At 42.3% G+C, this 24,069-nt stretch overlaps 1 protein-coding gene across 7 annotated transcripts in view; it reads right to left on the bottom strand.

Moving 5' to 3' along the window:
* Positions 1 to 1,332: 1,332 nt before the first annotated feature.
* srcin1b (SRC kinase signaling inhibitor 1b) overlaps positions 1,333 to 24,069 on the bottom strand; it is a 141,428-nt gene continuing 118,691 nt past the window's right edge. For 5 of the 7 annotated variants that reach the window (XM_023153866.3, XM_076887738.1, XM_023153865.3 and 2 more), the window contains 7 exons: positions 21,080 to 21,227; positions 17,886 to 18,183; positions 17,237 to 17,582; positions 16,897 to 17,039; positions 15,558 to 15,707; positions 15,353 to 15,445; positions 1,333 to 12,018 (listed from right to left, as the gene is read on the bottom strand). In XM_023153866.3, coding sequence (XP_023009634.3) covers positions 11,866 to 12,018; positions 15,353 to 15,445; positions 15,558 to 15,707; positions 16,897 to 17,039; positions 17,237 to 17,582; positions 17,886 to 18,183; positions 21,080 to 21,227 — 1,331 coding nt within the window. In that variant the 3' untranslated portion in view covers positions 1,333 to 11,865. The remainder of the gene's footprint in view (positions 12,019 to 15,352; positions 15,446 to 15,557; positions 15,708 to 16,896; positions 17,040 to 17,236; positions 17,583 to 17,885; positions 18,184 to 21,079; positions 21,228 to 24,069) is intronic. The other 2 variants (XM_076887737.1, XM_076887739.1) reach the window with 2 other exon arrangements.

Genomic DNA, 24,069 nt, shown 5'->3' with positions numbered 1-24,069 from the left:
AGAAAACTGTTTGCTGACTGTTGTCAGACTGGACCTGGAAGATTAGAAACAGCCAACCTTAAAATACAGACATGCTCTTCATAAGTTGGACGTTTGAGAAATCAGTTTTACCCCGGTTCTTTTATTCGTCGAAACTTCCAGAGACGGCACCGGGACTCAGTAGTCATTTCACAAAACCTTTATTCATCTTCATTTAAGCATGCACTTCTAGAAGGGAAGACGAGGCCGGTGTCCCTCTCCAAATCTTCACCCCTTTGTTAGTTACAGCCAGCTTTATAGAGGCGTCCCCATCATAAAACCCCCCACGGTGTGCTGCAAACTCTGTCTGTGTCTATGTGCACGAGCACATGAATGCCTACATGTGCGCATTCCCGCGTGTCTATGTGAGTGCTCGTGTGTGACTGTGTATGCATACCTGTGTGTATGTATGAGTGCACATGAGTGAGTGTGCGTGTGGATGTGTGTGCGTGACAGTTAAAACACTGTGGGTGTAGGTGACTCCCTAGGTCATAAAACCCATCTCTCTTCCAGACGACAGTTATCCAGTTACAAATGTTGAGACCCCCACCCAAACATCCTCTGGGGAAATTCCACTCAGCATTAACTCCTCTCTGTTTTACTCTCACAGTTCAAGTGGGGGAGGGGTCTCCTACAATCTACTCCTAAGTTCACGACACAGTGAGGCCTTTATTATATTGAGGGCAGTGTCTCTACAATAGTTCTACATTCTATGTTAACACATTTCTAAACCCTAAAATCAGCTAAACATTCTACAATTACATATCCTTTTTTGATGGATTCTAATAACTTGATGCCTGGATTTCAGATTTTTCCTAACCTATAAACCACCATCATTCAAAGTAAAGCAAAAAAGGGGGATTTACACAATATATGAGTAAATGTGAAAGTTTGCCTTTTTAATTGAATTGTGAAATAAATAAACTTTTCATGGTTTTCCAAATTCTTTTGTACTATGTATGAACTAGTAAAGCACCTTCAGATGACTCTAGCCACATAAATACCAGCATGTTTAGAGGCTTACACCTTCTCTTTGTTAATCTTCTTCATTACGCTCGGCTTCCCTTCATAATTCATTAAACTTTCATCTAATCTAAATGAAAGTTGATCCGACCTCATCACACCGCAGCTCAGGTTTAACCGAGCGCATATTTGGTTAGTGTTTAAACTAATCTGAGACCTTTATTTGTCCAGAGGGAAGGCTCCAGAATCAACAAGATTAAAGCGGTTCCTCTCATCGTTACACGGTAATACATTTATCATTCATTATTAAGGATGAGCTGCCCGAGTCAAATAAATGAGGCGCCGACACTCGTCGTTTATAAGAGGGTCACCTTTATTGTCACAAAAACACAACAGGATGTACAAAAGCAGCAACCTTTTTCATTCGGTTGGTTTTTCTCACACGAAGCAGCAACTTTTAGCTTCCACACACAAAGTTGCGCAGTGTTTTTGCACTGTTTAGTTGGTCTTTAGTTATACTGACTTTGTAGTAGTTTATCATTCTTCTTCACGATTCACAAACAACACTTACCCCACACAGCAAGCACCACTCATCATTTAGTTGATATACAATATCGTTCATTTCTCTGAAGGTATAATAGTCGTGTTTTTTCTTTTCTTTTTTTTTCTCTGGGGGCTTTACTTTGCCATTTGGAACATAATACAAAAATCTAAGTAACTGTACAATTTTTGTTTTACTCTATCATACACTCACAAGTATACACAGAATTTTTGACAAGAAAATGAGACCTCTGTTGACCCAGCGTGCAGATTTCCAGGAATGTATACAGTATGCATGCCATTTTGGAGAGTTTTTTCCTCTTTTTTTAATTCCTTCTATAAAAGTTTCACATAAAATCCATTTTGTTATATATTATCTGGGTTTATATACATGATTTGAACACCCACAAATGGTTTGAACAATCACACATTCATCAAGAAACCATCGATAAACAGTTTGAATTGTATCATCTGTGTAGTGTATGCACACTATTGGTTATAGTAGAGGAAAACAGCTACAAAATGAGGCCATCCTATCAGAGAGGTGATTGTTTCATGTGCTTTCTATACATGTTCCTGCCCGCCGCGAGCATCTGGCGCCTCTCCTGGTCTCTACGATACAATGTGTTAATGGTTTGTTTCATGGTTAGCAGAAAAAATAAAGAAATCTTTAACGCAGAAAAATAAAAATTTACAGAATAAATGTGTTAAACGTGCGTATGAATCCTCTTCAAGTATAAAAATACAAAAAAAGCTTGATTATATAAAACATAGATGACACTTTTTTCTTTTTTACATGTTCTCTCCCAAATTTAAACTAAATGATTGTTAATATACATACAATATATCTGAAGTGGTTTAGGTTATACTTTAACTGCGTGCTAGCTTTTAATGCTATTTCTGACACTACTAATACATTCCATAAATGTATTAACTATATAATAAAATGTCTGCTTGTAATTTACTGTGTGCCGGTGGTATAAATACACAGTCAGTGTCAGATTTCCCTCCAGCAAGATGTCACGCACCGCGTCGAGCACCGGGTGCGCGCAGGATTATTTATCTTGTCACTTTAGATTCGGTTTACATGAAACCTTTCGTCTCAGCTCGCTGCATTTCTGCGCTTTAATCCAAACTCGACTTGTCACATTCATTAAAACTTTTATAACACACCGATTTGGGAACGGGTTAAACTCTGACAACACACGTGTTGCAGACAAAAGGTAAGGGTAACACGATTCGCTGTGTCCCAGTTTCACACTTTCACACACCTGCGAAGAGGAGAGTTTATTTTAGTAATGATCATCATTTTCATCATTTTATTTTTGACTGGAGTTGCAAATATTTCGCATTGTTTATTTTACAAATGGGAGTGAATGAGTGGGAGTGGCTAAAGTCACTGGGCGTGTGACTTAGAAAAGGGGGCGTGGTTAGAGAGGATAAAACTCGCAGTATGCATGACTAGTTAAATAGTAAAAGTTTAAAAAAGTAGTAAAAGTTTGTTTGTTATGCATCACTTTGTAGCTAACTGTTGGTCACTCATCGTGGACGTTCCAAGCTCCGGCTAGGCACCCAAATCTATCCTCCCTCACTGAAAGCTCTGACATTTTTATGGTTCTGTTGCTGTGTTACTGCTTATCATATGCATTTCGGCATAGTCACAAATTTTAGGTTTTTTTGCCCTGTCTTTTTAAGCTTTGTTTGTATATTCTTGTTCAAAAATCCCCCAAAGCAGCATTTTTTTACTGAGCGTAAAAGTTATTTTTTAAAGTAGCTGAGCCGGTGCGAAGCTGGGACACAGGTATTGTGTTTAGCTGTTAGTTATGGTAAAAGATGGATTTGCGACATACATGTTAGAGGTGAAATCCTCGCACTGCTTCACAAAGCAGGTCTGGAGCCGATGGAAAAACCTCCAAATGTGCAGAATAAATTTTACCCTTTTAATTTGGCTCCTTAATGTGAAAACGACCTCTACAGCAGCCGAGAGAGTCAGACAAATTACGCTAATGACAAAATGTCACACCTTCAAGGTCTGAGCTAGGATTTAGGAGTCCAAAACCAGAACGATCCGAGTACTCACTCCTCACGTTATTAGTCCAGCTGAGGCCTGAGAGACCTGAGAAGCAGACAGAGAATGAAAAAAGGCAAAGCAAGGAGAGAGAGGAGGAAGAAAGGAGACTGGCTCACGGACCAAAATGATGTGCGAAAAAGCAGCGAGGGGAAAACGTCAGCGAAACTGATGGTGATGTGGTGATGATGATCGCCCAGATCAATGAGCGGCGTTTCTGCTGTAGCGGTGACAAAAGCTCAGCACTGCCCCAAAAAAGCAAGCAGAGAGGGAAGATTCGGGAGCAAAGGAAGAAAAAATTAGAATGGAAACGAGAAGCGGTGAAAGGGAAGGGAAAAAAGAAAAAAAGACAAAAATCAAATTTTACAAACAGACAAATGTATTTCAAGTTTCTGTTAAATCATCCATGATTTATGATCTCCTCCACCGCCCCTTCCCCCTCCCTGTCCCCCTCCTGCGCTACCACTACTTTCCGCTTCGATGTGATTGGCCGCCGGGGACGTCAGGTTTTTGGTGCATCGGCGTGACAGCCCTTGTGCTTGTGGGTAGACTAGAGAGAAGAGTGCGAAGCTGTCGCTGGGCTGCAGACGGGCAGAAATGATCACAGAGCTGCTGCTGTCAGAGACGAGGGACAGAAAATCTGCCCTTATTCAGCTCTTCTTCCTCTTCTGTGTGTGACGCAGTGACAGGAGGAAGAGGAAACGGGAGTGGAAGGAGGATGAAAAGGAGACGAGGAGAGAAAACAAGAAGACGACAAATGACGAGGGGTGACAAGGAAAGGAGGAATGAGATTATGACACAAGGAAACAAATGCATCAGACAAGAAGGACAGGGAGGAAGAAGACAGGATGAGCAGAGAAGCTAAAAAAGGAGAGGAGAATAAACAGCAAGGGGAGATAAGAGTAGGAAACATTGAGAGGAGAAAAGGAGAGGTAGCCAGGGATGAGGAAAGAAGACGAGGAAGAAAGAGATGTAAAAGGCAAGGAAAGAGGAAGTGGGGACAAGAAAAAAGGAAAGATGAGAAGTACAAAATAGAGGAAACAAGAACGGCAAGATCAAATGAGGAATGAGGGAGAGAAATCTAAAAGAAAAGGATGGAAAGGAGATAAGGAAGGAAACAAAAAGAAGAGATAAGGGAGAAAGGCATGAGTGAGAATAAAGATAGGAAGGGAAAGGAAGGAAAGGATAAGGAAACATGGGAATGAGGCCGATGGAATAACAGGTTAAAACAGATTGAGAAAAGATGGAAGAAAAGGAAAGCAGAGAGAAGAATGGGAATGGAAGGAGGAAGCAGAGGTGGAAATGAGTGGGAATGAGGAAATGAAAAATGAAGAAGATACGAAGGGGAGATAAGGAAAGAGGAGAAGAAATCATGAGGGAGATAAAGAAGGGATGGATAAGGATAGGAACGACTGGACGAAGAAAAAAGGGATGAAAGGAAACGTAATGAAGAGAGTAGAACAGTGGAAAAAGAAAAGGAGACAGGCAGAGGAGACGAGGAAAGGAACGTGACGTAGGAGGAAAGATAAGGTGTAGCAGAAGCAAGTTTTCCTCTGACCACAGCTCGGTATTAGCCGGGGCTCTGGGGTGTTCCTGAGAAAACATTTATGTTTCTGACCTGCTCTCACTTTAAACACCTCGCCGCCAGCAGCAGCAGCAGCCTCTGCAGCTCCTCTGTGTGCCAAATAAATAAACCAAGTGGAAAAACAACCAGCGGCTGGCCGTCCCCCGGCCCCCTCTGCTGCCACTGCTAATGAACGGCTCTGCACATGAGTGGGCTACAGATTTTCCCTCCCATTACACCTCTATGAGCCACACACGGCCAAATGTTCGGCCGGCCGAAAGACAAACAAGTTACGTTCAGGAAGATTGACGATGGAGATGGTTTACCGCACTGGGTGTGTAAAGAGAAATTTGATGCATGTGCCAAGAACGTCGTCGCGACTCTTGTTTACCTGATGGATGGGTACTCGGTGCGTACTTGAGTAGCAGCAAACTTAAAGGACTTCTGGTGTTTTCTAGAATTATCTCAACGTTTGGCCACAGACTGTATATAAAAGATGCCACCAAAGGAGGCATAATCTGGCAGCAAGAAGAAGCTTGAGATAAATCTGCTTTCTCTGTCAATTTATGACTTCTTTAAACACCTAACTATGGTTGCGCTGGGAGGTCAAATGCAGTGCAACGGAACAAAACACCAGCAAATGGAAAAATCAGTTTAGGCCAATAAAAGGCTGGTTGGATAAAACGTGTGAGTGCTGGTATTGTCTGTAACCTTGTTGGAACAGGGCGTACAAAGGGGGAAGAATCCAACTCGACAACAGCTTAAGTTCAGCAATAAAAGAAAACTGTTTGTGGTGACAAGGTGCTGCCTGGAGCCCCGGGGGGGGGGGGGGGACACAGGTACATCTGAGGCGCTCTCGGGAACAAAAGGACGAGCAGAGACAGACTCCGGAGGGGATTTTTAAAAGCGTACCGCCTCCTCTACGCAGCACAGCAGCTTCTCCGTCAAACTGAAGAATGCTAAACAGCAGCCGATACCACAAGAAAACCAAAACAGTGAAGCAAAAGAGTAAATCTAGTCAAGAAGAGATCAAATATGTTGCATCGCTTCACATTATTTTGGCAGATCCCGTTGCCTGACACTCTGAATCTAAAAGCATTCGTCTGCCCGGAGCAACATCACACCAGTTCAGCTGATGGAGACGCGGGCATCATGTGAAGTTTACCCGCCTACAGCGGCAGTGCAGCAAAAACAGAAGCAGTGTGGGGAGGAAAACGGTTTAACTTTCCTCCTTTTCACCTTCATAACTTTACACAGCAGATCCTTCAGACTACCTAAAACTGCAGAAATGGACACTTCATCTTCAAACTGCTCTTTCAACTGTCTTGTTCTTTTTAATTTTCAAGAGAATAAGCCTTATTTTACAACTGCAGCTTATGGGGAATTGGTTCCATCTGTCTGAATACTATTAACACTCATCACATTAACATGTAAGCCAATATAATAAAATATAGACTTTAATAGATTTAACTATGTGATTTAAGCATCGATTCACTTTTTAAAAGGTGTAATCGCAGCTACAGAGAGCTGCTAAGCTAGTTAGGTCGGCTACAGTTTGATTCATCTGGATGTCTTTATTTTGCTGTTTTATTTTCTTTAATGTGCAAAAATTCCATATTTGCCAAATACTCTCGAACTTATAATGTGGCTTTGAAGTCATGTAAATTGCTCAGTGTTTGGCAAAAAAACCCCCCAAAAAAAAATCACTACTTGGGGGCAGGGCATTGTGGGTGGGAGCCCACCATTGGATTAGGGGTCTGACTCAGTAATATGTGAGGTATCCTGCACTGAATGACCAGGTTTGTCTTCCCTGATGGCATGGGCTTATCCAAGATGATTCGTCAGCCTCAGATTGTAAAAAAGAGTGGTTCAGGGAAAATGAGACATCATTTCCACACATGGATCGGACCCCACAGAGTCCAAACCTGAACCCCACTGAGAATCTTTGGGATGTGCTGGGGAAGGCTTTACGCAGCGGTCTGACTCTCCCAGCCGTAACAAAAGAAGACAGCAGCCCAGAAATAAATGTGACATTGCATAAGCTTACTGCAATGATGCCACAGTGAACGTGTGCCAGAGCTAACGGTGGCCAATGAAGTATCAATGTGTGACCTTTTTTTTGGACCAGTGGTGTATAAGCTTGAGATAAACCATAGTTACATGCTTCAGTTCCTCTTTGTTACTGTTACTGAATCATATCTGTACATAATCGCTTCTGCTGGGGAATCAGTAACAGGATGTAAAGTCAGCTTTATGAGCACGTGAACGGCCCCCTAACAGGCGTCCTCATCGGCTGCGTGTAGGGGGAATAAACGGCTGGCCACACTTTGTCAGTGGTGGCCGAGGCCTTGCTGAGGTTAGCCCTTTTTCATCTTGATACCAAATATAGTATCATGCACGTCCACCAATAAAAGCTTCGTGCTGCTACTGCTGCTAAATACCTGGCTGCAGCAAAAAAAGAAAAACAAGCTGGAACCACTGATGTCAGCAGGTATGGAGCTGCTACTGCAGGAGTTTCCTGCCATTTTCCTAAAGAATGAGTGAAAGCAGCAGCAGTGAGAGATTTTTTGGTAAGAAGCAGAGCTGAACCCTTGGTTCTGTTCATTTGTCATAAGGCAGACTTCGCTCCAGGTCACCGATCCTGAGGGAAAAGAAGCGTCTGTCGAGTCGTGGCAGAAAGAGCGATCGCGACTTCAGTTTACAGACAACAAAGTTCAAATTTAGTTCCTACGTTCTGGCTTTGACCACATTTTTTTGTAGATTTCTGCAGATCTGAAACACAATTTTGACCCATTTTCATTTAATTTAAAGTAGAGCAGAAGCCAAAAGGAGTGAGGCAGCCACTGAGTTTGGAACAGCATCTTTGTCCATCAACAGGAAGAAGGTAAAACATTAACATTCCTGTGAGGTGGTTTCTAATTCCAGCTCCTAGCTTCAGTGAGTAAACTCGCTGCCGCCTCCCCCAGTTGTGTATTCTTTACTCTTCACTGCCTCCCTTCTCTTTACATTAACTCGTTTACACGAGGCTTCATTTGGCCGCATGGTTGTATGTACAGTAGAGGCTGACATTGACATGACACAGATGAGCCACGCTGTTATCCCAGCGTTTCCATTACAAGTGATGCTCTACAGTTAATTTAGCCGGATGCGATAAGAGAACATGTTTGTGCATAATATTAACAGCACGTTCGATGACATTATCTCAGCCGTGCGTTGGCTCCGGCCTGCGTAATAGAAAAATTACAGTACATTATTTGACCATTTGCTTTCAGGCTGTGTGGTTATAAAATCATGAATTTTTAAAAAGCAATAAGGGAAATGAGGTGCAAAAAAAAAAGTGAGTTAATATTCAGACCGGTACAAGATGGCACCGGAGCTGAATACTAATCCTCACGGCCTCTTCGTCCACGAGCGCCCAGATGGCATCGCGTGTCAACTGGAGGTCAGCCATGTTGGCCGCATGTGAACGGCTGTTACTGCTAATATCAGGCATTGTTAAAGACGCTGGCCTGCTCGCATACATGAAAGCGAAGTCTATAAAGATATCTGGGCTCATGTGGAGGAGCTGCTTTGAGTTAATGACGGATATCTCATGGAAAAATCATTAATCATTAATCAAAACCAGCGCTGACAAATGAGAGGATGATTGACAGTGACCCGCTGCCTGCCTGCCTGAGAGGCACCAGCTGGATGCGTTTTTATTTTCATTGTCAGTATTTACTCAAAAAGGATCGTAGCCAAGGATGGGTCAAGGCTGTTACGCTCAGCAGGTCAGGGGCAGCCCGGAGCGCCTGCAGGACCAGATAAGAGCGAGTGGAGCTCCGTGGCGAAAGGGCCGTGTTTGAGGGTTCATCAGCCAACTTTAACCTCCCGTTTGCACAGACACGCTCAGGAGGAGGCGACGTGTTTTACACCGAGCTGCTGATTTACTCACCGATTTCTCTCTTTGTACTGTGCTGGTGCACGGCGACATAGCGGATGGGAATTTGTGGCAGATTCAGAATCAGCTGCGAAAGGCGTGCTAGCGTACGCGGCATTTTTATTTATTCAAGATGCCTGGATTAGCTCAGAAGCCTCTTTCTGTGTAAAAGTGATTAAACTGGAGGTTTAATTTGCCAACAAACATCGTGGTTAAGTAGTTTGGAATTGTACAAAGCCGTCACAGCACTTTAATAATGAAACACTGCAGGAGTCCATAAAAAATTTGTAAGGTTTACTTTTTAGTCTTTGTGGAACCAGGAACTCACAAAAAAAATTTACTTTATCTGCATTTTCTACAGATAACTCCTGAATGTGTGCACTGTAAATCGTCCCAGTTCTGCTCCTTCTGTCACACGGACATACTCCAGGTTTCCCCCATCCTGAATATTGGCTTCTCATGCCTCCTTTTCTTATCAAACTTGCCTGTTAAGGATATTTGAGGGAACCAAGACAAGTCTCAAGTTTGTCTCGCGGAAAGGAAGGTCGCGGTTGTGTTTGTGGTAAGAAAGAAGTGTTAGAGAGTTTTTTAAAGCAAATAAATGCCTGGTTTTGTAATTCAAGCACAACTGGAGCTAAAACAGAATAATTCACCTGTTTATCAAGGTCAAAAGCAACAGCAAATAAAAAGGTTCAAACAAATTATCAACTGGGAAAATAACGTGCAGCTTAATTAACTGAAAATGACAAATCCTGCTCTCAGCTTTACAGCCGACAGTCTGTTGCTTCTGTATATCTAGTTCATCTCCAGTTAGTGTTCGCCTCTGTCGCTCGCTTCAAAGTTAAGAAAAGTTTAACTCGTTACCCGACCACTTCTCGCCGCCGGTCATTGATAAAAGTGGCTGATATTCAGCCCCACTTCCTTTAGTGTCAGTGGTAATTAAAATGACAGATGGTTACTGGGTCACATGACCAATAGAGCCACAGGCAGTATAAAAGATGGACCGAATGCTCAGGTCTGATAGGTGAAGCCAACATAAAAACCTGCATTCTTCTAACAGCCAGCAGGGGGAGACTCACGTGACTCATCTTTGATAGGAGACTATGGGACAGCAGCCTTGTGATCTCAGAAAACACTTTCAGATCATTAAATCATCATTTCAGGTTTAGTTAAATAAACATGAAGGCTGTTTTGTAAATAATTTTGTAAATTATTGTCATTATTAGAGTCAGAAAGGAGGATTATGTAGGGGGTGTTCATTGGCTACTGAGTTGTCACATCTGGTTTTAAAATGCCAAGATTGACAGCGGTGAAAAATTAACCTCGAGGCTTCAAAACAGGACTTCTTACTGATGTGTCCATCTTTTAAATACAGTCTAAGGATAGAAGCTAACGAGAAAGTTTGAATTTTAAGTTGAATTTTTAGACGTTGAAATGAAAATAACTTTTAGAGAACTTGACATTAGTTTAAAAGTTTTTCCTGAAACTTTCCTTACACCCTGTTTTATATTCAGATCAATGATTGGAAATAATTTATCTGAAGTTCACTAGCACGACACCCCAAAGACTCCTCTTCCTGTCACATATCTTTAATGTCTGCTTGCCCCACACACCCCTCCATCACAGCCCTGCCCATCCAATTCTGGTTCCTTCCCCTCTGTAAAGTCAAGTCCCCACACTGTCTTGAATTTGCTGAGGTTTGGTTTCTGACCTGGCCCCTCCTTCAGTAGTAGAACAACCACGTCTGCCTTCAGCAAAGGATTCCCACACAACCTATTCAAAGTCACGGTCGCTTCTACCAGTTTTACAACTGCTACAGTTTTCAAAATGTGCAAAACGCTCAATCACTGCTTCCAGGGGAAGGTGGCTTTCTTTGGGGATCTGTTGCCCCTGATCCTCACTAAGGTCTTCCCCAAATTGCAGCCTGTTGTCTCGCTGCTTCTCGTTCAGCTCATCTTCATTATCTGTTTGGGTTGTGGTCCTTGCTTCCATTCTTTCCATCGATTCGTCTTTGTTTTAACATCACTGCTAAGGGTGCTACTTTAACTCTGCTTACTGCAGACACTAAACTGAAACCTGCACACCATCTTCTGCTGACCTTATGCCTTGTGTTCTGCGCTTGGTGTCTTGCAAAATAATCATAGCATCCTGGCTTTAAAAAAAGGCAAGTAAGCTAGCGTTATGGACTGGCCTAGCGGCTGGAATGTGAACCCTTCAGGTTTTTCAGCGCCTGCTGCAGCCCTGCCTGCTGACCTTGAGGTCTAAATGATGGGTAATAGAAAAAGAGCAGCATGTGGTCATTACTGGATGAACAGACTGAGAGATGAGGAGGATTCAGTGAGAGAAAACATGGTTGGATCAGGGTGAAATATCATCTCTGTGACTCTGAGATATGAAGTCTTTCCGTGGCATTACTGAAGCTTATTTCACACAACAGAGGCAGATGATGTATCGGAATAGATCTATCATAATAAAGCTAGTTTAGTCAGTCACAAGCACCGAGACCTTCCTCAGGAAATCAAAACATTGACGTACTCGCACGACAAAAACTTGACCTCTAAGCAAGCTAGGTTAGATCCAGTAACTCAAAACACACATCAAGAACTGGTAAAAAAAACCAAGGTTTCTGTAGATATTCTCCCCCACTGGTTTGTGTTTGATCTCGTGTCGTCTGCCGGTCAGGCCTATACAGTTTTCATCTCGCAGAAGTCATCGAGGAAGGGAGCGGGACTTCCTTTGGAGTGACAGCAAAGAGGAGAGGCAGAGGCAGACGAAGCATCAGAGGTGGACTTTTTAGAAGTGGAATACCTGCTGCTGACCCTGGACTTTGGGGATCTCCTCTTTTTGCCTGCGGGTTTTGGGCCTCTCCAGGCTGCCTTGCTGGAGGTGTTTGAGCCGGGCGGCGACAGAGGGTCCCTTCGTCGGGCCGGGAGAGTTACTGCTGTACTGTGGGAGCCGAGAGAGAGAGAGCAACGTCATTTTAATTTAACTTATTTCGGCTTGTGTTCATGTTGAACCAGCCAAGTGTTGGCATGAAATCAGACACAGCCTCTCTATACTGTAATGATTCGTGACTGTGATCTGCAAGCCCTCCAAATGAAAACACAGCACATGCTGAAAGTGTACTTATTTTTTTGGCCATGTGTTGTAGATTATATTTGTTGTTTTTGAATAGCTTCATTAATGGGTCTTTTTTTCTGCACAATCCGATATCCCAACATCACAGTATTGTTCCACCAGTGCAGCTATCATTAAGTCTTTTACCTCACTAGATCACCATGGCAACAGATGCTGAACATATCTTATGGATATTTAAGATATGTGAGTCCTAAAATCAGTGTCTACTTTTGTCTTGTCCTGATTGGAATCTCAAATACTTGTACGATCAGAACCATTCACTCCACAATGCTACTACAGTTTATAGTGATGCTGTATGCAGCCACCGGCCACTTTATTAGACACACCTGTTCAACTGCTCATTGACACAAATATCTGTTAGCGTACCGATTTAAGCACATGGACATGTTCAAGAACGACAAGGAAATTAGATTTAAGGGACTTTTAATGTAACATGACTGTTTGTACCAGCTGGGCTATTCTGAGTATTTCAGAAACTGGTGATCTGCTGAGATTTTCCCTAAAAACCATCTCTAGTGTTTACGGAGACTGGTCAGAAAAAGAGAAGCAATGTGGTTTTCACGTCAGAGGACCAAACTGCTTTAAGACGATAGCAGTAAGCTAATAGCTACTCAGCTGACCACCAAAGTATGCAGAGGAGCATCGTTGAGCACACAAATATTGAACCTTGAAGCAGCCTGGGCACAGCAGCAGAAGACCAGACGCCTCTACTGTCAGCTAACGTCTTGAGACTGAGGCTACATTTCATATTTTCTCACTCAAATTGGGCAAAAGAAGATTTAGAAAAATGTTTCCTCGTCTGAGGCGACTTCTGCTGTAACAATCAGATGGTTGAGTGACAATTTGATGTAAACAACATAAAAACATGGATCCATCCAGCTGCACATCAACAAACTGGTTCCTGGAGCATGAAAACGAGCTCACTGAACTCAAATGACCTCCACTGTCACCAGATTTTAATCCAGTCTTTGGGATGTGGTGAAACGAGAGATTGACATCATCAAATCTGCAGCAACTTTGTGATGTTATCACAGAAATATGGAACAAACTGCACACTAGAACAATGTACTTAATAAAGTAGGTCTTCATACACTTTTAAGATCTGTATACCAGACTTTTGTAAAAAATACTTCAGATCAGTTGTTTTCTGTGCCAGGCTGCATCAGCTGATGCCCATCTCATGCAGAGCTTCCTGTTTAAGCTCCTTTAGCCTTGCATCCTTACGTCTTCATTAAAATTACATCTGCTGTCACTGACGTTCGCTCTTTTCCGTGCATGTGCAGTGAAGGGTGGTGAATCAATGTACTGTGGAAGGACATCTTTTGAATAAAATGATTCTGACTGAGCTTAAATTGTTAAAAAGTGACAAAAAAATCTTCATTGATGACTGGATTTACATCTATTACAGTGCTGCGCTGTGACGAATGATTGCATAATGTCTACACGTCTGTAGAGAGCAGCTGTACACAGAGGATCTAGGTGCCGGTGTTCACCATTCTTGAGTTTTAACCTTTAACCTTTTTTGCGTCTCTCTGGACCAAATTTCAGTAAAAATATTCTACCACAGGAAAGCACAGATTTAATGACCAGTATTAGAAAGAGACAATTTATTTCTGCTGACTTTAATCACTGTTGGCAGGAACTTTAAAGATGCCACGCTGCTTGAAACGCCTTCAGCAAACAAAAGCGGGATCTGAATTTAAAGCACCTGCATGTGAGAAAATAGATTCTTTCAGAGAAACGTTTCTGTCTGCAGCTCTGAACCTGAAATCCCCTCCCTCGCCCTCCCTCCTCGTCTCACCGTCCCTTTATTTTGACAGCTACCTGCTTAGTGGCGTTGTGCGATAATTCCAACAAAAACAAGACCTCTTTTCTCGGCTCAACGTGCCAGCAGAGCTGTCATAAAGAGCACTCTAAACTAAATGCATGATCTGCTTCGATCCGTGCTGACTCACTGCACATCGCATCACGCCGTCAGCTACAAGGAGGTGCTGCAGCGGTTACAGAGACTTAATGCACATTTTATAAACAAACATCACAATATGCAAGACTGAAAGTCAGCAGAGGAGAGGACACATTAACAGGGTTAGAAAGAGAAGAAAAGTTCAGCCACCTTAAATTTATATTCAGCCTTCTGCCTACAACTGGATTTTTAAATATGAATGTGGAAAACACACATACGTTTTCAATTCGAATATACGCCACCAGAAAATCCAGTTATTTCTTTTAATCTTTGATATATTTCAGCGTCTGTTGATCCCACATAGGAGTAAAAAACTAAAAAAAACTAAATAGGATGTTTTAAATATAGCATACACTTTAATTAGCTTACATTATCACAGAAAAGTAATTAAGCATCACCAAACAAACTGAAACAATCTGATTCACATACAGTGCTGTTGACATGGCAACTTTAATAGATTTTAACACTTTATCTAGTTTTCTGTTAAAACAGGTCATCGTTACTCCCCCAGTCATTTATCCACATAGCAGCAAACAACAGATTAATGCCATCAGTCACGGCTCGCAGTACTGCGTGCACAGTGACAGAAAACACTGTGACGCTGCAGTCACATGACATCCTTCACCGTTGTTTGCACGACTTGAACAAGCGAAACAAATATAAGGAAGTCTCGCTCCTCAGAAACAAAATGCAAAATGTAAAGAAGACTTTTGCATGGTGCCCACGGTGCTCTCTCTTCCTCGCTCCTGTAAAGCCAGTTATTGTATTTAAATTGAATTATAATCAGTAAATAAATTCAGTCACTGCTAGCGCGCTGAGATGAATCACCAGATTTTCCTCGTCGTGTGTTTTTCTCCTCTAACAGAAACCTCACAGTATAAGGCTGATTACATGAAAGCAGAATGTATAAATGGTGGGAAATGCTGGTGTTTTTTTAAACCAAGGTCAGAAAACCACCAGATTAAAGTGCTGTCTACAATTTAGTCTGCTGGCTTTTTACAGCTGTGTTTCCGCTGCTTATTTCAGTGTGACCCTGAAAAAGGTTTTGACTCTTTGTATTAGTCGCTACAAAAGCTTCAGCAGTAGTAGGAAATACAAAGAAAGGGGGAATGAGCAGAAACAGAAGCAGAGCCCACAGGTGTGGCGGAGACAGAAGGCAGCTGGAGGTTTTTAATTTACCTTTCTGCCCATGATGCAGGGAGGGGTGGGGGTGGCCTTTGCTGGGCTGCTGTACCCTTTATTACAATCTTTTACAGGCATTCTCTGAAATATCTTTGTAGTTTTATGAAAGACACGTTATCACACCGAGACAACATGTATTAACAGAAATCTGCAACACAAATCAGATGAATAACTTCTCACTTAAAAATCCAGACTAATGTACCTCCAGCTCGGCAATAATCTTCTCTTCGTCGTCTTCATCTTGTACGGCCGAGGCTGCGATCACGGGAGGGGTCGAGGCAGGTCGGGGGGCATCGGAGGGGGTCCGCCTCAGTTTCACAAGGGTTTTTGGCAGGTCACCATCTTCTTCCATCTACAAAAGGACAAAATAAAGACAACAACATTTCTAAGGACTGACCTGCCATGGCAAACAGGTCAAATTCAATTTCATTTAATTTAGTTAAATTCCATTTTATTTATATAGCACCAAATTGCAGTTTGTCAAGGTAAAAACTCTACAATGAAAACAAAAGAAAACCCCAACAATCATATGATCCCCTTTGAGCAGAGCTTTGGCGACAGTGGGAAGGAAAAACTCCCTTTTAACATGATGAGACCTCTGGCAGAACCAGGCTCAGGATGGGGCGGCCATCTGACACGCCCAGTTTGGGATGTGGAGAAGAAGACAAGACAATGATGGAGATCCACTGTATGTAACAGAATATAACAGAACCACCATGGAGAGCACTTGCACCAGAAATGACTGGCTTGCTCAAAAAGGGAGCTACGTTTTTTTTGTGCTGCCACATGTATCACTGTAGAGACGGAGATTTAAGTCCACTTCTGACAAGAGGTTTTAGTTATGAAAGCGTGACAGGATGAAACGACTCTGGTTAGTGGGGGTAGTTTGTATAAAGAAAATAGAGACGTTTATTTCTAATAGATTTGAGAAAAGGCAGACATTTACAGCATATACCTAAAAAAACAAGTAGAAAAGTTCCCACCAAAACAATCCATATGCATTAACAACACTGTGGACCAGAGGGCAAATACAGAAACTTGATTTATAGTGTGAGCTGAAAGAGGCAGCATGCTGCTGTGAACCTGCAGCAAAGTCTGCAGAGATCTGCCAAAATCTGAAGCTGTGTGGTAAAAACCTGTCGACGTAGCAGCATGGCAATAATCCTGAAAGTGCTGTTAAAGCTGTTAAAGCCTGGTTAACTCGCACTAATCTGGGGAAACCTGCATTACTCAAAGATCGCTCAGGTAAGTAAAGTGGAAGACTCAAACATGTTAGTTAGAAGATATGACTATAAGCACACGTGTGTCCATGTTAGCCCTGTGATGGACTGGTGACCGGTCCAAAGAGAACCTCGCCTCTCACCCCTCGACAGCTGGGATAGACTTCAGCCACCATGCGACCCTTATTGGAAAAGTGGCTCAGGAAATAGATGGATGTATTCAAACATGATCAAGTGATTGGTTCTGTGGTTGTTATCTAAAAAACAATCAAGGTATGACTCATATGTGGTTCTGGATACTGAACCCTGACTGAGTCTCACCTTCAGGTTCTTGGACGTGACGATGACTTCTCCAGTACGGTTTGTGGTGAGGCCGTGAGCGGAGGGGAAGCTTCGGCGAGGTGGAGGCGGAGGAGGAGACTTGGAGGGCTTTTCTGTTCGATACTTGGCCACGTTGAGGTCCACTTTAAAAATAAACAGATTTTTAGTATTTTAACTTTCATTTTGTTTAAATAACTTTATTTAACATTTATTTATTTATATTGTAAGGTAATATCCCCCCCCCTCACCCCAGCTGGTTGGGGGTGAGGGGAGGAAGACGGCACAGAGGCACTTCAGTCAAAGCTGAAAGCTCAGATTTAAATCTGAAACACAAACTGACCTGAGCCTCGATGCGAACCAGCCCCCTCCATGCTGTTCAGCTTCTGGGCAGCCAGCTGCACCTTTCCAGGCTGCTGGTCCCCGCTGGGTGTGGTGTTTGTAGTGGTGGAGGTCGTGGCTGTGGTCCCAGTGGTCCCAGCTGCAGAGGTAGCTGCGGCGGACGTTATTGGGATGGTGATCTGGGGCTTTGGGGGCACTGCCGGCTTGTTTATGTGCCTGGCAGCGAAGTCAAGGTCGGGGATGGCTTTCATCAGCTCTGCCTGAGTCTCTTCCAGCAAGCGATTGATGTCCTGGGCGCTGAACTGGGTCAAGCTGGCACGCTTCTCCTCCCAGTCCCGCTCGGCCGCCTGACATAAATACAGATATAGACAAATGATATGCCCTAACATGCAAACTACTAAGAGGCAGAGCTGGAAACACATAACCAAGGCAGAGAGAAGCAGTTTGTTTTCTAATGCTGCATGGACAAATGGAATTATAAACAAACTGCTGGCGTGTGAACACGGTCTCATGGAGGGATTTAAGTACCTTCAGATGCAATTTCAAATGTAAATGGATATTTGCCATCTGGCCGATCCTGAAAACGTGCACATTAAGATTGTTCACACCAGTAAGATGAAGAAAAACAGTCATAATGAGCAGCTCATTACCAGTCGCACTTCGGCGGACACAGACTTATCAGGAGGACGCCGGCTTGGCAGCTCATCAAGAACTCGATTTCTAAAGGTCATCGTAGGCTGGATGTCCTGCTCGGGGCCCGAGGTGTCCGCGTCGCCGGCAGACACGGGCATCCAGTTGGCCAGGCCGGCGCTGGTGCTGAGATCGGTGAGGCTGAGAGGAGGACTGTTCAGGATGTCGAGATCAGAGGTACGACTCAGGTCATCGGCTCGTTTCTGCGGTTGGCTGGAGAGGTCCTCGGGGCTCTTCCACACCCCCTCAGTGACTTGTCTTTTAACAAAGGGGACAACAGAATAACGGTAAGGTCATCAGCTAACACAATGAAGTCTATTGTCATTGATTAACCAGCTTTTATTACGTTTACTTTAACAAACTCTGGTAATGAATCATAAATGATCCAAACTGTTGCTGACTGACTGCAAAAACTTAAATATCAAAAACTTGAACTGTTGAACCCATAAAAAGGCAAAAATGGTGCCAGATTTAAGTTTGGCCAGACCATTTCTTTATGTTGTAAAACACTGGCTCCAGCACTCCTGCTAATTAGATCGCTCCTGGAAATCTTGTTCTGAGCACCTGTAGAGGAACCTTCATTGCGTCGGACAGAAAGCCTTCGACGTGTCTCAGGATGTTACAGCAGAACGAGGCCTTATGGTCTGATCCTGTTTATGGCTCACAAAGCTGTAAATGTTGAAGTAAATACACACTGCTCCTGGTTGTGCCACCTTTGGGTCAGCTCAGGCAAACTTATTAAACCCAAAGCTCCTATTAAATGTTTTGACTGCCTTTTGACAATCGTGCAAGTAAAGATCAAGAACAAAATGGTTCTGAAAGTTTGTTTGCACATGAACCCGTTCAAACTTGGAGCTTTGATCAGGATGTCATATGATGTCACATCTACACAAAGCTTCAAATCAAACCAGGCGTATTGTAAAGCACTGACTCTGAATGGGTTCTTTTATTTTGAAATTAACTGGCTTCCCTATGATACTTCTGTGTATATCTTCCTGCCCTTCCCTCTGCTGCTGAGAGCTACTCCTCAGATGCTTTTGGAACGTCTGCCAGACGTGCCATCACCGTTCGGGGTGGGCGCCATTAGCTCCCGTGGCCACGTCGGAACCTGAAAGCGACACAGCTGCGCCCGGCACATCCCGGGTTCATCTGTTCTGTGTGACAGTTTTATTTGTCTGTTTGTTTGTGTCTATAAATGTAACGATGTTTGCTGCCATCTTCAAGATGATATTTTCAGTCTGAATGAGACTTTTTTTACCTAGTTAGATAAAGGATTATTAAAACAAACATCACTGCAGATCACCACCGAGGGTAAGTGATATATTACTCATCGCATGAACGATTGAATTACCGCATATGAGGAACTGAAGAAAGATGACACAGCTGAAATAATTGGCCATACTTGGTGTACTGGAGAGGAGTTTCTCACATATTTTAATCCTACTGATCTTACATTAAAGTCCTGCAGCTCCCCAAGAAAACCGGCATCAACATTTTTCTGAGATTTATAATCCCGTTTACAGGATTCAGACGTCTTAATCTGAAGTTCCCGAACGGCTGCTTAGACAGTTTTTAACTTTCAACTTTTTCTTTCAATTAAAAATAAATACAAAAACCTCGACATATGACATGTTATCATTTTGATATCAGCAGAAACGAGGCGTGCTGTCTGATGACCAGAACGTTTAACCATTAATCAGAAATACCAACAGTGGAAAGGAGAGACTGCTGCGCCCGTCAGCTCTCCTCTGATGTTCTCGGTGTTCACACAGGACTCACGGGCATTATTCAGCGTTTGGCAGCACAGTCATGCATCAATTCTGATTTTACTTCCTTAAATGTTAATCTTAAACACATAATTGGAAATCCCATATAAGCTGCATTCCACTGATTCCACATTACAACAAATCCTTTTTCAATCCTGGACCTTTGTTTTGGATAAAACACGAAATTAAATTAAAAAAAATTGCAGAACTTTTATGTAGTCATTAGCACCGCACAAGCCTTTGTTTCTATTAAATCTGTGTAGATGTTAATATATACCAATCAGGCAAAACAAAATGACCACCTGCCTGATATTGTGTTGGCATCTGGCACCAAGATGTAACTAGGTCCCTTTTAGTGGTTGGAAAAGACCTTCTGATAAAACAGATGCATCAGCTCATCGCAGTTACTGCCTCTAAAATGAGTGTAACCTCAATCTTGAGCAGTTTGTGCAAGCTTAGTTAAATTCTGAGTACAGGTAAAGGGGGAGTAGAGATTCTCGCGAACACACAGATGGACAGGCGCCTCGGCGTGGCACGAGCTCATCGTTCTTTTTGGCTCATAGACTGTATATAAACGATGGATGTAGTCACTCTCACTTGGTTTATAAAGTCGTACTTTTGACATCAGAAGGTGACCATTTTTGCCTTTTGCCATCTCGATGTTTGAAACCAGATGTGGCGAACCAAAGATGGTCAGGACACCACCCGCTCATATTGCAGCAACGTTAAACATTCACAGTCTAATGCATTAAATTCATCCACCCAGGTGGAACTGCCAGCTGTTCTACTGTAACTTGCTGAAGTGTCTGAGGGGGAACTTCTAGGAGTGACGGTGACACGGCAAATGAAAAACTCTGAGCATTTTGCTGTCACCAGACTTGCATCCCTGTGCTCCATCCAAAAAATGAAAATCAAGTTGAAATCAAGATGCTGTTTTTAGACGATGGAGCCGATCCAGAACACATCACAGGGGGAGAAGCATAAGGACACTTCTACTGAGAGATCTCAAATGAGCAGCTGTGATGAAAAGAATTGAGAGGTGAACGGGAAAATGACCATGAAGAGGAGATCAAGTACGATTTTTGATTTATCTGGGCTCGTTCCTAAAACCTCGATCACATGTTGTGTATATATTGTAGTTTAATATCCTTATTTAAGTCCTTTTATAATCTGTAAATAAAGAAAAAACTATTTTTTATAATAATCAAATGATAAAAAAAAAATTTAAATAATTGATTGGTCCTGATAAGACTGACGTCAGCTGTATTATCTAAACCAAATTACTAAAAAATGATGACTGACTGTGTGGTTTGATGTAAATCTTGCAGAAAATACTTGAGCTGCTTTAATAACTGAGCGAGGGTTCATTTCACTTTTAATTCGAGTACCTGCGCAGCGTGCTGAGAGCATCTGTCATGGTGTTGCAGCGCTTCAGCAGGGCATCCAGACGATGAGGCTCCTCTTTCAGGAACTTCACAGCCTCCACCTCCACCCTCAGCACCACGCGCATCTTACTCTGAAGGCTCGGGAACTGGTCTGCACAGGGTGGGGAGGAAAGAGGCATCAGTGAAAACAGAAAGCTGTGTGTCAGAGAGATATGTTGAAATGTTGATGTGAGAAGAAATAGAGCCGGAGAGCAGGGACGGCGGGAGGAGGCGGATTACAGGGAAGGGGACATAAAGGGAAGACGGGATGCTGTTTCTGTCACCCAGGATTTTCCTGTCATATCCAGATGATTCCTATGAGGAGGGCTCAGCGGGGGTCAGCTAAACGAGAAGTAAGGACATGTTAGCTTGTTGTAACATCTGAGATGTTGGATTTCAGCAGAAATGGCGGCGCCTCAGGGGCGTGTCCTGGCCATGTCTTCTTATCTGTACATAAACTTTTTTTAACATATGTTTCATTCTTTGTAGTATTTATATGTCCTGTTTGGGTGTGTGTTGGTAACAAGCTGTATATGCCTCAGATTCAGACTCTTCTTCTGTTTTTCATAATAAAAGAAATGCAGAAAAGACAAAGTCGTTCTCCACCCATGAGCAGGTAGAAGAATGGATGGATGTTGGTTGAAGTAAAGTGTTAGATATGTTAGCTTTGTTTTATCCATTGTTCTGTTTTTCTTGCCTACTGATTATGTTTTGTTCTCTCACTTCTTGCTTCTTCCAAGTGTGTTCCCCTTCATCTGAGTCTGATGTTTGTGTGTTTTCATTTGGTCCCTCTTATTTCCCATTTTATTTTGGAGGTTAGTTCCTCATGTGGTTTTCTATAATTTTGCTTCCCTCCTTTGTTCTTTTCCCGCCCTTGTTTTTAAAAAATATTATTTTATTTATTGGTTTTTGTTTTTCCATAAAAACATAAACATAAAGAACAAACTAGAGGCTGTGAGGCACATGGGAAATTGAAGATGATGCGACTGCTACAACGGTCACTTTAAAGAAATATGACCAAGAACAAGTTAAATAAATAACCTCCACATCTTACTGGATGAGAGTAAAGATCTTTGCTTCCTGCTAAATCAAGGTTAAAATCCTGCCCATTGTTTAATCAGGACCCATCTCCTCTTTACCACCTCATAGTACCGCATCATCCTAATAAAGAGTTAGTTGTTGTTCCTATAGGATTTAAAAGTAGAATGGGAGGCAGAGCCTTCAGTTTTCAGGCCCCTCTTCTGTGGAACCAGCTCCCAGTTTAGATTCAGGAGACAGACACTATCTCTACTTTCAAGATCAGGCTTCAAACTTTCCTTTTTGCTAAAGCATGTATTCAGGCGACCCTGAATCCTCCCTTATTAATGCTACAATAGGTGTAGGCTGCTGGGGGATTCCCATGATGCACTGAGTGTTTCTCTTCAGTCACTTTCCCCCTCATTATGTGTCTTTACACCTCTCTGCATTTAATCATTAGTTATCATTAATCTCTGGCTCTCTTCCACAGCATGTCTTTGTCATGCTTTCCTCCTCTCACCCCAATCAGTCGTGGCAGACGGCCGCCCCTCATCGTTTTCTCTGTATCATTGTAGGATCTTTACTTCACGATACAAAGCGCCTTGAGGCAACTGTTGTGATTTGGTGCTACAGAATTAAAACTTAATTGAATTAAAACTTGCAACTAGTGAGTGATTCCAAGCGATTTCCATCTTTTATAAATGTTGTCACTGTTGTCTGATTTTCAGAGTTTTCTCTCTATTACTGGCCGATCTGTAGCTCACGATAAACAGCGCCTTGAGGCAACTGTTATTGTGATTTAAAGCTGTATAAATAAAACTGAATTGAAATCAAATTGAACTGCTTCTGAGACATATTATGGTATTACTGAAGAAAGCATCCCAATCCCTTATTAAATCAACTCTGAGTATCTGGTTTACACATAAGTAATTCTTCCATTTGAATCATAAATAAAATCTCCTCAGTGTGCAAAGGTGGGAGGAGAGGTAGACGTCCAAGTTGAGTTTGTATTAAGGTCTGATTGGGTTCACCTGCCCCTTATTTTGCTTCTCTGCTTAGTGTGTATTTAGTATGCATCTTCCCTGTTGTTGGATTTTCTTTTCTTTTTCAGTAACTTCCTGTTTATGGTCTAACCTGCAACACTTTTTATGACTTTTAAAAAAATAATTCCTTATTTTCAGTCCCTTTCCTTTTGCTGTCTTGTCCTACTAAGAACTTATAAAACCAACTAAATAAAAACTATTTTTCCATTTTCTAAGTTCACATTAAATATAAAATAGTGGAGGACACTGTTAAACTTGTAGGATCCAGGCTCACAACACAATGAGCTTCAAAGAGATTTGGAATTGCTTGTTAATATTCAGGATAGAGACAGAAGTACACAGGTCAAAGCAGCAGGAACAGAGGCCAACTGGAACTTCATGAATATTAATTAAAGGACAATAAGACTCATAAATATTAATCTGCATGTCTGCATAACATGAAAATGGACAAACACGGTATTTTGGCAGTGTTAGCACCTGAACTGTGACCTGTAACTACAGTACTGTACGTGGGGAGATTTCATGATGATCAGTGTTTGTATGAAACATTTGATTGTAAAGTCATGTTAGTGAGTGTTTACACCATCACACGCTGGCTTTTCTAGAAAAGTACATTAGCAGTAGTAATAAATATTACAGGGAATTTATCTGTTGTATTTCATGGCACTAAAATAAATTTTAAAAATCTGGCTTCTGGACCCTCAGCCACAAAATATTTGCAATTACAGTGATGCAATTATGATGATACGAAGCTTTAAAAACAAAGTGTTTCAGCTTCATTTAGATTCACGTCTCAGCACTTTTCCTTTTGCAAAACAAATAAGTGTAAAAATGAATTTGTATGGGACCACTTTCAGAGGGAGATTACTTCAGCTAATCCAGTCTCATCCTGTA

This window comes from Maylandia zebra, linkage group LG8, assembly GCF_041146795.1.
Source record: "Maylandia zebra isolate NMK-2024a linkage group LG8, Mzebra_GT3a, whole genome shotgun sequence".
In the NCBI taxonomy this organism is placed as follows: domain Eukaryota; kingdom Metazoa; phylum Chordata; class Actinopteri; order Cichliformes; family Cichlidae; genus Maylandia; species Maylandia zebra.
Note: the sequence above shows the minus strand (reverse complement) of the source record. Positions and strands in the feature narration are given on the sequence as shown.